The 16,035-nt window shown below is 40.9% G+C and overlaps 1 protein-coding gene across 2 annotated transcripts; it reads right to left on the bottom strand.

Moving 5' to 3' along the window:
* Window positions 1–1,610: 1,610 nt before the first annotated feature.
* Window positions 1,611–10,364, bottom strand: TAF9B (TATA-box binding protein associated factor 9b). 2 transcript variants are annotated; one of them, XM_017954137.2, is made up of 7 exons: window positions 10,239–10,364; window positions 9,527–9,608; window positions 8,644–8,780; window positions 8,431–8,565; window positions 7,597–7,672; window positions 5,174–5,284; window positions 1,611–3,615 (listed from the first exon to the last, which is right to left on the bottom strand). In XM_017954137.2, the coding sequence occupies exons 1-7, from the start codon at window positions 10,287–10,289 to the stop codon at window positions 3,452–3,454; spliced, it is 756 nt and encodes a 251-aa protein (XP_017809626.1). In that variant the 5' UTR covers window positions 10,290–10,364; the 3' UTR covers window positions 1,611–3,451. The 2 variants fall into 2 exon arrangements, with proteins under 2 accessions (XP_017809626.1, XP_021788271.1); XM_021932579.2 differs by having other exon boundaries at window positions 8,431–8,780.
* Between the last annotated feature and the right edge of the window lie 5,671 nt (window positions 10,365–16,035).

Below are 16,035 nucleotides of genomic sequence, written 5' to 3'. Positions count from 1 at the left end.
AAACAACTTGTCAGGCAAATAAATTTGAGTTCCTGCTATGTGCTTAAAGACGTGATAGAGGGAATATAAGATAGCATTTATGTTCCGAAGGAATTTTTAACCTAACCAAAGAAGATAGTAGATAACTTATGTGCATATAAGCTAGAACAGCATAAGGGGCGGGGCATGGTGGCTTATGCCTGTAATCCCAGGACTTTGGGAGGCCGAGGCGGGCAGATCACCTGAGGTCAGGAGTTTGGGACCAGTCTGGCTAACATGGTGAAAACCCGTTTCTACCAAAAATACAAAAATTAGCCGGGCGTGGTGGCGGGTGCCTGTAGTCCCAGCTATTGGGAAGGCTGAGGCAGGAGAATCACTTGAACCCGGGAGGTGGAGGTTGCAGTAAGCCGAGATCACACTACTGCACTCCTGCCTGGGTGACAGAGCGAGACTGCCTCATAACAAAAACCCCACAAAACAGTATAAGGATGTGCTTTCTAATTTGGAATTATGAATTATTGGTAAAATATTGCAAAGGTATATGCTTTTAAGTTGTAAATTCACCTTTAACCCTAGACTATATATATGTATGTGTTTATATGCAGAAAAAAAAAATAATCCCCATGTCGTAAGTGAACAAATTGGTTCTTTAGCTCAGCGTTTTCCTGTTTTCTTCTTCATTTCCAAAATTTCCCTCAAGCACAGGGGTTTACACATGATCAAAAAGGAGTATACAATGAAGACACCTTGCTCATTCCCCTACCTACCAGTTTCCCTCCCCAGAAGCAACCTCTGGAAGACCAGTTTCCTTTAATCTAAGGCTACTTAATATACATAAAGAGGCTGGGCGCGGTAGCTTACGCCTGTAATCCCAACACTTTGGGAGGCCGAGGTGGGTGGGTCACGAGCTCAGGAGATCGAGACCATCCTGGCTAACATGGTGAAACTCCGTCTCTAAAAATACAAAAAATTAGCCGGGCGTGATGGTGGGCGCCCGTAGTGGCAGCTACTCGGGAGACTGAGGCAGGAGAATGACGTGAACCCGGGAGGCGGAGATTGCAGTGAGCCGAGATGGGCCACTGCACTCCAGCCTGGGCGACTGAGTGAGGCTGCATAAAGAGCATACCATGTGTGTATATCTGTATATAAATATATTAAAATGTAAATGGTGGCATACCTGCTCTTCTGTAGTTCTGATGTTTTCTTTCCTGCCTCTTGAGTATTCCCTGTCACCTTGGATCCCTTAGACCATAGTGTACATCATATCTTTCATTCTCCCCCTGCCCCATGCTGGCTATATTCCTATATTCATACTTAGATTATAGACACTTGTTTGCTACCCATAAAAGGAAGAACTAGAGGTAACAGTGTCCTCACCCCATTTACCATCAGCACATATTTTTAAAAAATTCCACCTAGAAGCTGAAGGACAACAGATTTAAACGCATATTCTTTTACTCATTTTCAATTTGCTTCACTATGATGTGTCACATGCTGATTCCAGATAAAAGCAAGTGATTTTCTGATATATAATTAACTGTTAAACAAGTCTTAATGGCTTTTGGCCATCAGAATTACTGGGCTTTGTTATCTCCCTTGAATCCTTTAAGTAAAAAATGAAAGAGCACTGATAAGCTCAAATTTTTATTAATAACCTTGGAACAAATACAATAATTCCTTATAATCATATAGTATTTTACAATTTTGAAAGAATTTTCACATATACCAATTGAACCCTCACAACAGCCCTGTGAGGTAGGCAGGGTAGGTGTTACTTTCCTACTACTAGTGAGGAGAACAAGGCTAAGAGGTGAAGTAAGGTCACACAGTTGGTAAATGATGGAACTAGGACTAGAACCTAGGCCTCCTGACTTGCTGCCTCCCTGAGAACATTCAAGTAATAATATCCTATGCTATATAATGAATATTTATCTCCTATGATGTTGATCAGGTCTGTTTTTATACATTTTACCTGTTTTTATATTAGCTTTCCCTAATATCGAAAACACTTAAAACTGATGAGACATTTCTTCTCTGTTATTGGACTTTTTCTTAGATATATCAAGCATTATCCTAAGATGAAACTTCTGTTTTGAGGATCCTTGGCTATAAATTCTAAATTATGATACGAACACATTTATTTTACAAAATTCTACAAAAGTACATTGAACTTAAGAAAAACAAAACAGGTGTGTTTATATTTGCAAAAGCTTTGCCATCTTTCCCAATATGACTGTGTAAATGGAAAACAGGGTAAAGTGTTCAGCAACATTACAGTATTATTGGGAAACCTATGCAGAGTGCACATAAATCCAAGTCACATCACACTAATTTCTTTTCCTTGTGGGCCTTATAGAGGATGGAGAACCATCAGCGTCTTACTTTCAGGTTTGATCCCGTCTTATATGTGACATCCTCATGTCAACAAGCTAAAAAACCGATCTGAACTATACCAATGGGGGGCTCAAGCAGCAGTGATCAAAACATAATATGTATGTGGTAAAAAGGAACACTTGTTCTTCAGTGGTTTTGCCTAGGTCCAGTGTAATTACTTATCAAAACATGTTTTAAGCTACAGCATCTCTTGTTAAATTTAGAAATGTGAAACATGTAGTTATCAACTTGGAATACAAGACTAAAACTGAATGTAACCCAAAACTACCTGTCAAGCACAGTAAAGCTTAACAGGCATAAAAACTAAGGTGTAAAACCCAACTGCTCTGATAAGAAGAGTGAAAACCAGCAAATGCAAACCATCAGGTTAAAGTGAATCACAAAACATTAGGCATGTAGAGCATGTTTTAAAAATAGGAAAATGACACTGAGCTGTATTACCAGGAATGGTATTTTTAAAATTCCAGGTATGGCCTTTTACATTTAACAGCAATGGAGAGAAACAAGCCTATGGGGGAAGTGCAGAAAATGAATGGGATCCAGAAAAGGAGTTGAGTTTGGGAGTTAAGGAAGGCAAAGAAACAGATACATTCAAAATGGATTTAGAATCTCTCCTCTAAATCCACCCTTTCCAAAAAATGTTTCCTAAATTGAGAGATTTGGTAAAAAAAATAAGCTAGTGACAGTAACTATATTACCTTATAAAATAAAGTAGTATTTAAATGTAGATCAGAAATTATGCTGTTAAAGATAAATCTGCTGACCAGGCTGTAGAACCTGAAACTTAAGTGCTGCTATCAGTGATAGAAGGCAGAAAAGTGTCTCAAAAACAGAACTGCCATACTAGGACTCAACATTAATGAAACTATTAAGAAACAAGTACTTAACTGTTTGTAATTGAAGCCTAATGATAAACACATTTGTATGTTTACTAAAGAGATCTAAAAGTTTGATGAAAAATACTGCAGCTACGTTTCAGTCTTAAGATAAAACGAGAAGATCTAGAATATTCTAGTTCAGTATACTGAGTTCAAAACCAACTTTCCTTTTGAAATGCATCTAGACTAGACTATATTCCTTACATAATATCATTGTCATCATCCTCTTCATGCTTTCTCTTCAGCGGGTTTGCTTCATTGGCCGTGTTCTGTGACGAAACCATGTTGGTGGTAATAAGAATATTTTTGGGCCCAATCATTGAAGGATTAATCAGAACATTTTGAACTGCAGTTGTTGCAGGAACTGTAAACAGAGAAGAAAGCCCCCCCAAACCAAGCTATGAATTACCCAGAATCCAAAACATGGTAAAAAGTATACAACAAAGCTGAATGTAATTCTAATACCAATTTCAACAGCATGAAGTGCAACTATATCATAGAAGAAACACAGGTACTTCTACTGCAATGAGTTGAATTTTTAAAAATCTTTATTTTTAATTGGCAAATAATAATTGTATATTTATTTATTGTTAAATTATTAATTTTTTTTTGAGACAGTATCTCGCTCTGTCGTCCAAGCTGGCGTGATCTTGGCTCACTGCAACCTCTGCCTCCTGAGTTCAAGTGATTCTCATGCCCCGGGTTCCCAAGTAGCTGGGATTTTAGGCATGTGCCATCATACCTGGCTAATTTTTGTATTTTCAGTAGAGACAGGGTTTCACCATGTTGGCCAGGCTGGTCTCAAACTCCTGGCCTGAAGTGATCCTCCTGCCTCAGTCTCCCAAAGTGCTGGAATTACAGGTGTGAGCCATCACACCCTGCCAATAATTGTGTATATTTATGGCATATAATGTGATATTCTGATCTATGTATAGATAAAGATCAAATCAAACATACCTAGTACAAGGTTGAAGAAGTTCTGTTGTATTTTAACAACCTAGAATTTCAATTTAGTCATGGGAAACTGCACTGGACTCATCATGCAACATACTACATAAAGGCCTATGTTCAAGGCCAGGAATCACTTCCCTAATAGGTCAGTATTTTACGTAAGTTATTTATTGTGTGCAGTTAAGTTTCAGAAGATGTGAAATCTAAACATACTTATTAGTAAACTGTGCTATGACAGAATTCTACTTATTCCAGCCGTGTGTGTCTCTGTGTGTGTGTGTGTGTATCCTATGAACTAAAGGTACAGTTTCATTTGAATTTACATTTATGTTCTGGATTGCATACACATATTCATCACTAAGTTTTGTCGCTTTCTTGAGCTTTTACCTTAACTGCTTTTCCTTGAAGATGCCTTAGATTTGTGGATCCTGTTTAGTTCATGGTGTTCTTTGAAAATCTGATGAACACACTGACTACTCTTTTCCTCCTCCCCAAAACATTACATATATAGTAGTCCCCTGTTATCCGCAGTTTCAGCTACTTGTGTTCAACTGTGATCCAAAAATAGGTGAGTACAGTACAGTAAGATACTTCGAGAGAGATCACATTCACATATATTTGATTACAGTATGTTGTTGTAATTGTTCTTTTTTTATTATTGTTAATTTCTTGCTGTGCCTAATTTATAAATTAAACCTCATAATTCAGAAAGTTTATAAATTGAACTTTAAAGGTTGTAAATTTAACGGGGGGTCTTGGAACATAATCCCTCAAGATAAGGGGGGAGACTCTGTAAAATTTCACAGAATTTTAGAGGGCTCATAAGTCCCTCTGAAGAACCCTGATTTGCAGCATTACTGCTACCTTCCTGTTGGGATATTAAAACAATTTACCTCTTGCTATAGGAACACAAATGGTTCTACAATTTCAAATTATTCACAAATTCTGTTCCCTACCCCCGATCACATTACCTGGTTTCACAGGTGTGGACTGAGAAGGTGGAATCTGCACCGTAAATCTTTGGCTTGTCACTGACATTGGAGTTGCAACTTTATTTGGGACAGACACTGTTTGTGGGGTTGCTGTAGTTACAATAAACAGACCATGTTTGTTAGGTGATTTATACAGATTTATATTCTACACTCAGCTTACCGCAAACTATCTTCAAAGCAAAGGAAACTAATAAAAGGTAAGGAAAAAGTCATTAAAAATAAGAGCAAAAGAACCTTAAAAAATTTACAAGCTTGCTTAGATGTTACAAAATTCAGTTTAGAATAGTGGTAAAGAATGTTGGCTCTGTAGCCTACCTGCTTGAGTTTGAATTCAGGCTCTCACCTACTAGCTGAGTGTCCCTGGGCAAGTTATTTAAATTTTTGTGCCTCAGTTTTCTCCTCTGTAAAATGGGGGATAATATCACCTATTTCATATAATTCTTGTGAAAATTAAGTAAAACTAATCCCTGTAAAACTCTTCAAACAGCATCTGTTACATAGTAAGCACTGAGGTTTAGCTGGATGAAGACATAAAGATGAGAGTTTAACCTACCAGAATAAAGACCCAGGTTTTCTATTTATTACCTTAGTTGGCACTTTTCATCTTGGTCGCTTGCTGAGAATCAGAAGATGTCATCTATGCCCATGAAACTAAAGCAGAGATCAAATATACCCCTTGAGGTCTCCAGGTGGGCCCAGAAAATTTATTCCCTTTCTGTGTTCGGATACTTCTTAAGCAGAAAAATATCTTGGAGATAACCTAGTCTAAACCCCCAATCATCTAAATTCTACCCATTATTCCAAGGTACAACTTAAATACTACCCCGTTTTATAAAACTTTCCTTAATTTTCTCAGTTAAATGTCTTATATTCTGCCTCTGAAGTTCCCTTAATGTCATAGGAGTCATAATAATAATATCTTATCTCACTGACTAGATTACAAGCTTGGTTAACATTTTTCATCCTTGTGAGCACACGGCTCTTTTACCTTGCTCCTAATAGCTACTCAACAAATGTTTGCTTAATAAATGTATTTTGCAAGACTCGAAGACTTAATATATATACTGACATCATTGCTCTCTCAAAAAATACATTTATGGAAATGTATCCATTTCCAATTTTTCATTTGGGGATGCAGGCTATCCAATACATCCCTTCCCCCTGGAACCAGCAGCCTATCCAGAGATAGAGTTGCTGAGGACACTACAATTATCATTTCTAGAGAAAAAGGTGCAGAAAGTCTAAGGGAAGAAAGCTCAAAGGTACCGAGAAATCTGGGTTTTACTGCTTTCTCCCCCAAACACAGAAGGTGAGACCTTCCTCTAAAATATCTCCATCCCTAAGTAAGTTTTCCCATTTTCAGTCCAAAGAATTACCCAGTTTCAGTCCAAAGAATTTGGTGAAGTGTAATGAAGCAATGTAAGTATTTTATTTTATAAAGAAAAAAGAAAATTCACAGTAGGTGAATGTTTTCTTGGCCTAAGGATTGTTAATACGTTTTAGCAGGTATGGAGTTCAGGCTTTAAAACTGAACACATTAGACTGTAGATGGAGCCTCCCCAAATTGAACAGAGTAAATATTCAGGTCTTAAGGTCTATATAAATCATTTTTTTTTTTTTTTTGAGACAGAGCCTTACTCTGTCGCCCAAGCTGGAGTGCAGTGGCATGACCTCCGCTCACTGTAACCTCTGCCTCTTGGGTTCAAGTGATTCTCATTCCTCAGCCTCCTGAGTAGCTGGGATTACAGGCACCCCTCACCATGCCCGGCTAATTTTTGTATTTTTAGTAGAGACGGGGTTTCACCATGTTGGCCAGGCTGGTCTTGAACTCCTGACCTCAAGTGATAGGCCCGCCTCGGCCTCCCAAAGTGCTGGGTTTACAGGCATGAGCCACCGCACCTGGCCTAATTTTTTTTAAAGTTTAAAACTTGCATCTTTAGGCCTGGCGTGGTGGTTAGTATTAAAAACAGTTTTTTTTCTTTGAGATCCTTAAGATTTTTGTACATCTTAATCTTCTACTGTGTTCTCTTATCAATTTATTTGGAAATTTAAATTTCTAATAAGCAGTCTACTGCCATAAGTGTGTGTGTGGCACCTTATAGAAGGCACAAAGTACACAGCTAAGAGTAAACTCCTGTTTTTGGTATCAGAGTTTATACCACCAACAGTGGGGGCAATGTCCAATTTTATACTCATTTGAGATCAGACGTTCCTTGTGGCTTTCTCATTTTGAAAGCCAGTAACATGTATGTTTATAGTTTTATTAGAGGATGAGTAAAATTATTAATAGTAACACATACACAAGAATTTCTGATTCACTTTTTGACTTGCATTATAGTTCAAAACCAAGTGCTGAGGCACTGCTTTACCAGCCAGAAATGCCATTGTCTCCTCTCACTTACCTATAGTAGGAGTAGTAGGTTTGCTACTAACAGCACCAACACTTAATCGTGGAACTAGTCTCCCTTGGTTAGGTCCCTAGGGGATTTAAAAAGCAAATTAATGTTAAGATGTGACACCTAACTTTACCAGGAATGAAATTAGGATTGCTGATGTAAATGATCATGGATAATCCATGGCAAGAAAGTCCTGTTTTTGTTCTCTCAGTGTTCTAAATCCAACATTTAATCTGGGGTTTGCATAAACATATATACATGTCTTTATATAAAAATAGATATGAATACATATATAATCTTATGCAGTATTAAAGTTTAAGATAGAGTCTTATTTGAATGGGGATAACAGCTAACTACTTTGTGATTTGTAATCTTAACTAGTCAATTTCTTAACCCAAAAAAGAATAAAACTCTTATAGTGGAACTTCAGAAAACAAAGGCAGCCTATTATAGGGAGAACTTTTTCAGTGGTGGGAGAGCTTTAGGTCATATTTCAGAAAGCTGGCCCAATTCCTGATGGTCATTCCCTCTGTTATTAGGCCTCACTAAAAAACTAAGATATAGTGGAAAGATTGGGAGTTATGAGGCTTGGAATCAGTCCTAGCTTTGCTACCAACTTCACAAATGAGTTCAGGCCCCGCTTCCTGATGTGAAAAATGACTGTTGAATTAGATGAGCACTAAAGGTCCATCTAGCTCAAAAAATTTTTAAAATTAAAAAAATTCTAGTAAGTTATCTTAACCTTTAATCTACTATACTAGCTACAGGAATTTGCTTTTCACAAAGTCCCCTATCATATTCCACTTTTTTAAAAAAGAAAAGTTGACTAAAATTTCTTACCTTTTTAATTAAGGACTTCAGCCTATAGTTTGGAGCTGTTAAGCAGTATCTATCAGGTGGCAGTCTAGGTCCTGCATATGGCTTAATCAGTGGCAAAGGGGTTTGATTTTTCTGCCTTGCGATATCCAGTAAAAACTTAAAAAAAAAATCCTTATTAGAACTACAGTTTAAAAAATTGTAAGTAAAAATAACTTCAAATCCAAGTTTGCTCACATCTCTTGGGGGAGGAGAGGTAAAAGATTGGTCAGCACGACACTGGATTGCCAGTCTCACATCATCTGCATCAACGTTAGGTTTCTTAGCATGGCTCGAATAAATTTTTGCATCATCCAGAATTGTAGTCACATAACCTTTAAGAAAAAAACAATCTTTTTTTAAACATATGAAGACAGCTTAATATTTATGGCTACTTAAAAAGTTTCCACTAATTTGTAGACAGTTTATAAATTTTGTGGTTTTTTGTAGAGACAGGGTCTCATTATGTTGCCCAGGCATAACTCAAACTCCTGGCCTCCCGCCTCAGCCTCCCGAAGTGCTGAGATTACAGGTGTAAGCTACTGTGCCCAGCCTAAATGCTGATTTTAATAGGTAATTGTCCTGTCTATATGATCAGTTTTAAACAGATATCACAGTATGAATACTACTGTCCCCTAGCATGAACTCCTTTTTAGTTCTTTAGGCTGAATTCTACGATACTGTTAACATAATTTGGTTGAAAATGTTCTTACAAGGCTGGGCGCGGTGGCTTAGGCCTGTAATCCCAGCACTTTGGGAGGCCAAGATGGGCGGATCACTTGAGTCAGTAGTTCGAGGCCTGCCTGGGCAATATGGCGAAACTCCCTTTCTACTGAAAATACAAAACTTAGCCGGGCATGGTGGCAAGTGCCTGTAGTCCCAGCTCAGGAGGTTGAGGCATGAGAATCGCTTGAACCCAGGAGGCGGAGGCTGCAGTGAGCCGAGATCCCGCCACTGCCCTCCAGCCTGGGCAACAGTGAGTCCCTGTCTCAAAAAAGAAAAGAAAAGAAAATGTTCTTACAATAAAAATATCTTTTCTAGTTCACAAGTTAGGCAAGTTTTTGGTGTTTCATTAACTTACGGAAAGCAAATTCCAACATTTGATTTATAACCCTTGGTTCATACTCTGTGATTCCCATATCCTTCAGGATCTGTGCCATCACCTGTGGATTCAAATAAAAACGCCAGATGCAGAATTTGGTACTGGAAATCAAGGCTGGATAGAAGGGTAGTATTTATATTTATGATACAAGGTTCCCCTTCTTTGGGCTCCAAAGTCCTACTCACCCTTGCCCTCCCAAGTGAGTCAGTGATCACACCAAATCGCATAGTATGCTTTTGCAGAAAACTTTTATTTTTATTTTTTGGCGGGGTTGGGGGCGGGGTGGGGGGGCAAAGAGAAGACAAGTTGGCTTCCCCAGCAGAGGTAGGGATAGCTCCAGCTGGTTGTCATTTTTGGCTGTGGCGGCGGGATAAGCTAGCATCAGAACCCTGGACGCAGAGTCAGGGCTGGCAGATAGGTAGAGACGAGGGGGCGGCAGGGGCCCGAAGCCCAGGACACAAAGCTGGGCAGCCGTTCCGCAAGCTCCGCTGGACCACGACCCTCTGGCAGAGCTTGGCCCGAGCGGCGAGATAGGGGCCCGGGGGCATCCCCATCACCCTCTCCTCCTGACGACCCTGACCAGACTGAAACGAGCGTGCGAGCCGCTCCCTCAGGCCCTCAGCGTGGCCCTGCCTCGCAGGTCCCTGGCTGCACCTGGCTTCGCGCTCCGCCGCTCATCCTTCCCACTTACCAAGGCATCTCTCGGAGCGTTCTTGGGAGGCGCCATCTTGCCCGACTCCATATTATCCAGCCACTCGTCATCGGAGGACAGAGGAGAGAGAGAGGAGCTCGCGGGCTCCTCGCTCAGGCTCCACCCCTGCGGGGAGAGGGAGGAGGGAAGCGGAAGGCGGGGTTACGTGCCAGCCGCAGGGGGCGGGAGTTTCAGCAAGACGCTGGCCAGGGGAAGAGACGCGCTCGGGCGCCGGAGCTCAGGATTGGAAGAAGCAGGTAATCCTTCCCCGTGGAGCCTGCTGGGGGCTAAAAGAAGTAGAGGAGCCGAGAAGCTCGACTCCCCAGAGTTGTTCTCCGGCAAAGGGCACCAAATGGGCCAGCCTCACCTTTGCGGGGGTCCCTCCTCACACCTCCATGGCTACCACCTTGGCCCCTTTCGGCTTCCCGAAATTCCAGACCCAGTCAATGTTAGGGCTGCTTGGTCCAACACAGTTGGACTCGTTACATTTGAATGTCACATCACCAACGAATACATTTTTAGTATAAGTATATCCCAGATTTGCACAGGCCATACTTATGCTACGAAATAATTGTTCTGATGTTCATATTTAACCGGGTGTCCCGGATTTTTATTAGCTAAATCTGGCAATCCTACCCAATAGCTTGCTGTCCACACAGGATTTTCGTTAGCCCTTGTCACACTCAAAGCCCTACCGTGGCTGCCCATTTCACACTGATGAAAAACTAAAGCCTTCACTCTGCCCGTTAGAGACCCTCTAGCCACTCTTGGCCCCGAGCAGCTTCCTGTCTCCCCGCTGAGGCCAACACAGGACCCTTCCTTGCCTCCCAGTTACACCCTTCCCAGCCCCTCCCCACAGAACTGCCCGAAGGACTCTCGTGAGAACCGACCATCTAGCCCCAGTGACTTTTAAAAAAAGTGCATCAGTTAACTATCTCTGGCTTAAAATGTCGCAGATAACTTACTCTTAACCTACACATAAACCAACGCCCTAGGATTCTCCATCTCGGGAACAGGAACTCACCCAGGCCAGAAACGGAGCAGGCAGCCATCTTGGTGCTTTCCCTCACAATCCACATTCAATCTAGCAACAAGTGTTGTCCAGGTGACCTCCCAAAGTTCTATCCATGTCTCCACATCTCCATCCAGTGCTACTATGCTAACGAGTCCAAGCCAACATCCTTACTCACCAAGATTACAGATACATGCTCCCCAAATAGTGTCCCCCGACATTCCTTACACAGCTAGACGGACCTTTCGGTCATAAATCCAATCACTGTTTTCCTTAAAACCCTCCAGCGGCTCTCCTCACAAACACATACACAAGTACATACTAATTTCCCAGTCTTAGTGGGCCCTTCAGTTTTGCGGAGCAGCTCACCTCATCAGACTCATCAGAATCAGCCGTCCGCCTGGCCGCCATCTTGAAGTTTGGGCAGGAACCCCCAAGAACCAAGTGTTCTCAATACATTGTTTCGAGTGAGAGCACGTGCCCTCACGCTGAGCTAGTGCCTTTCCCCACTCTTACTGTGGCCAACCCCTCTGCAGAACTAACAACAGTCGCTTGCTTTTGAATATTTGCAAGGTACATTTAAAAATAGGTGGAGGCCAGGCACGGTGGCTCACGCCTGTAATGCCAGCGCTTTGGGAGGCCGAGGCGGGCGGATCACTTAACGTCAGGAGTTTAAGATCGGCCTGGCCAACGTGGTGAAATCCTGTCTCTGCTAAAAATACAACATTTAGCCGGGCGTGGCGGCACAAGCCTATAGTCCCAGCTACTCAGGAGGCTGAGGCAGGAGAATAGCTGGAACCCAGGAGGTGGAGGTTGCAGTGAGCCGAGATGGTGCCACTGCACTCCAGCCTGGGCGACAGAGAGACTCCATCTCAAAAAAAGAAATAAAATAAAATAAAAATACGTGGTATATTTGCAGGGTACAACATTTAAGACTACTTTAAAATACCCTAGTAAAAGAAAGCCTCTCTCACCTGTTCCGGCCACTGATGTCACTTTCACAGAAGGCACCATTGTTTATCAGTTTCTATTCTGTGCAATTTACAAATAGTATCTTGTTTGTATATTTTTCCTCCCACTAGAATGGTACTACAGTCTTAGGGTGACCAACTTGCAGAGAGCCAACCCAGGACCTAGATGTTGTAGATGAAGAAAACCCATAACATATTATAAATAATTGTGCATATGTATCATTACTTAACAATAAGTGTTCACTTGAAATTATGTTTTTATGTATTATTTTCTGTTACATAAGTGCTATTTAAACAAAACACTAAGACTAAACCGTGGCCATTAGTAGTAATTAATAGTAGGATAAGTTAAATAATATGTGTGAGAAAATCTAACAATATTTTTCATTATATTTCTGTCCTCTGTGCAATCTAACTCTTGCACATTTAAATTTTGTACTCTGTATTGTGTATTCTTTATATACAGAAATATAAGACTTTTAAAAGGAATGTAAATACAATAAGACAAACAGCTATCTATATATATTTTTAATTTTTCTGTGTATATAGTAAGTATATGTATTTATGGGGTACATGAAATGTTTTGATGCTTGCATGCAATGTGAAATAATCACATCATGGAAAATAGGGTATCCGTCTCTTCAAGCATTTATTGTTTGTGTTATAAGCAATCCAATTGCACTCTTTGTTATTTTAAAATTTACAATTAAGTTATTATTGACTATAGTCACCCTGTTGTGCTAGCAAATGCCAGGTTTTATTCATTGTTTCTATTTTGTTGTACACATAAACATACCTGCTATCCCACTATCTTTTCCAGCCTGTGGTAACCATCTTTCTACTCTCTGTGTCCATGAGTTCAATTGTTTTGAGTTTTGGATCCCACAAATAAGTGAAAACATGTGATGTTTGTATTTCTGTCCTTGGCTTATTTCACTTACCATAATGACTTTTGGTTCCATCCTTGTGGTTGCAAATAACAGGATCTCATTCTTTTTTATGGCTGAATAGTACTCCATTGCGTATAAGTGCCACATTAAAAAATTTTTTTATTTTATGTTCAGGGGTATATGTGCAGGTTTGTTATATAGGTAAACTTGTGTCACAGGGGTTTGTCATACAGATTATTTTGTCACCCTAGTACCAAATAGTTATTTTTCCTAATCCTCTTCCTCCTCTTACCCTTCAATCTTAGGTAGGCCCCAGTGTCTGTTGTTCCCCTCTTTGTGTCCATGAGTTCTCATCATTTACCTCCCACTTATGAGTGAGAACGTGGTATTTGGTTTTCCGTTCTTGCGTTAGTTTGCCAAGGATAATGGCCTTCAGCTCCATCCATGTTCCCAGAAGACCTAATCTTGTTCATTTTTATGGCTGCATAGTATTCCATGGTGTATATGTACCACATTTTATTTATCCAATCTGTCACTGATGGGCATTTAGGTTGATTCCGTGTCTTTACTATTGTGCATAATGCCACAATGAACATTCACATGCATATATATATATATGTGTGTGTGTGTGTGTGTATATATATATTTAGATGAAGTCCTGCTCTGTTGCCCAGGCTAGAGTGTAGTGATGTGATCTCGGTTCATTGTAACCTCTGCCTCCCAGGTTCAAGTGATTTCCAGCTAATTTACGTATTTTTTTTTTTTTAGCAGAGACAGGGTTTCATCATGTTGGCCAGGCTGGTCTCGAACTTCTGACCTCAAGTGATCCACCTGCCTCGGCCTCCCAAAGTGCTAGGATTACAGGTATCCACTGCACCTGGCTTGTATTTGTCTTTATGGTAGATGATTTATATTCCTTTGGGTATATACCCTGTTATGGGATTGTTGGGTACAATGGTAGTTCTCTTTTTAGCTCTTTGAGGAATTGCCACACTGCTTTCCAGAATGGCTGAACTAATTTACACTACCTCCAACAGTGTATAAGCATTCCCTTTTCTCTGCAACCTTGCCAACACCTGTTATTTTTTGACTTCTTTTTATTTGAGCCTGGGTCTCACTCTGTCACCCTGGATGGACTACAGAGGCACGCTCACAGCTCATTGCAGCTTTGACCTCCTGGGCTCAAGCGATCCTCCCACCTCAGCCTCCTTAGTAGATGGGACTATAGGTGTGTGCCACCATGTCCAGGTAATTTTGGTACTTTTTGTAGAGGTGGGGTTCTGCCATGTTGCCCAGGCTTGTCTCTAACTCCTGGACTCAAGCGATCTGCCCACTTCAGCCTTCCAAAGTGCTAGGATTACAGAAATAAGCTACTGTGCCTGGCCTGACTTTTTAATAACAGCCATTCTGACTGGTGTGAAATGGTATCTCATTGTGGCTTTGATTTGCATTTCTCTAATGATCAGTGATATTGAGCTTTTCTCATATACATGTTGGCCACATGTATGTCTTCTTTTGAAAAGTATCAGTTTAAGGCCGGGGACGGTGGCTCAAGCCTGTAATTCCAGCACTTTGGGAGGCCGAGACGGGCGGATCACGAGGTCAGGAGATCGAGACCATCCTGGCTAACCCGGTGAAACCCCGTCTCTACTAAAAAAAAATACAAAAAACTAGCCGGGCGAGGGGGCGGGCGCCTGTAGTCCCAGCTGCTCGGGAGGCTGAGGCAGGAGAATGGCGTGAACCCGGGAGGCGGAGCTTACAGTGAGCTGAGATCTGGCCACTGCACTCCAGCCTGGGCGACAGAGCGAGACTCTGTCAACTAGGACCGAAAAAAAAAAAAAAAAGCGAAACTAGCAGTTTATATCCTTTGCCCACCTGTTGATGGGGTTGTTTTTTCTTGTGCATTTGTTTAAGTTGCTTAGAGATGCTGGATACTAGACCTTTGTCAGATGCATAGTTTGCAAATACTTTCTCCCATTCTGTAGGTTGTCTGTTTACTCTGTTGATCGTTTCTTTTGCAGTGCAGAAGCTCTCAAGTTTAATTAGATCCCATCTGTCAATTTTTGCTTTTGTTGCAATTGCTTTTGGCATCTTTATTATGAGTCTTTGCTCATTCCTATGTTCAGAATGGCATTGCCTGGGTTGTCTTCCAGGATTTTTATAGTTTTGAGTTTTACATTTAAGTCTTTAATCCATCTTGCATTGATTTTTGTATATGGTATAAGAAAGGGGTCCAGTTTCAATCTTTTGTCTATGGCTAGCCAGATATCCCAGCACCATTTATTGAATAGGGAGTCCTTTCCCCACTGCTTGTTTTTGTCAGCTGTGTTGAAGATCAGATGGTTGTAGGTGTATGAGCTTATTTCTGGGTTCCCTATTTTGTTCCATTGGTCTATGTGTCTGTTTTTGTATCAGCACCGTGCTATTTTGATTACTGTAGTCCTGTAGTATAGTTTGAAGTCAGGTAACATGATGCCTCCAGCTTTGTTCTCTTTGCTTAGGATTGCCTGGGCTTTTAGGGCTTTTTTTTTTTTTTTTTCCCCAGATGAATTTTAAAATAGTTTTTTTGGCCAGGCGTGGTGGCTCATGCCTGTAATCCCAGCACTTTGGGAGGCCGGGGTGGGCGGATCACCTGAGGTCAGGAGTTCAAAACCAGTCTGGCCAACATGGCGAAACCCCCTTTTAGTAGAGATTTTTAGTCTCTACTAAAAATACAAAAATTAGCTGGGTGCAGTGGTGGGCACCTGTAATCCCGGCTACTTGGGAGACTGAGGCAGGAGAATCGCTTAAACCCGGGAGGTGGAGGTTGCAGTGAGCTGAGATCATGCCATCGTACTCTAGACTGGATGACAGAGCAAGACTCTGTCTCAAAAAAAAAAAAAAAAAGTAAATTTTTTTCTAGTTCTGTGAAGAATGTCATTGGT

The sequence above is a fragment of the Papio anubis genome, chromosome X (assembly GCF_008728515.1).
Source record: "Papio anubis isolate 15944 chromosome X, Panubis1.0, whole genome shotgun sequence".
Classification (NCBI taxonomy): Eukaryota; Metazoa; Chordata; class Mammalia; order Primates; family Cercopithecidae; genus Papio; species Papio anubis.
This window is presented reverse-complemented; position numbering and strand designations above follow the sequence as displayed.

Coding starts and splice junctions, on each gene's coding strand:
- TAF9B (XM_021932579.2), bottom strand. CDS start 10,289: ATGGAGTCGGGCAAGATGGCGCCTCCCAAGAACGCTCCGAGAGATGCC. Junction 8,781..9,526: donor AATGTTGGAATTTGCTTTCC/GTAAGTTAATGA, acceptor TTTTTCTTAAAG/GTTATGTGACTACAATTCTG. Junction 3,616..5,173: donor GTCCACACCTGTGAAACCAG/GTAATGTGATCG, acceptor CTCTGTTTACAG/TTCCTGCAACAACTGCAGTT.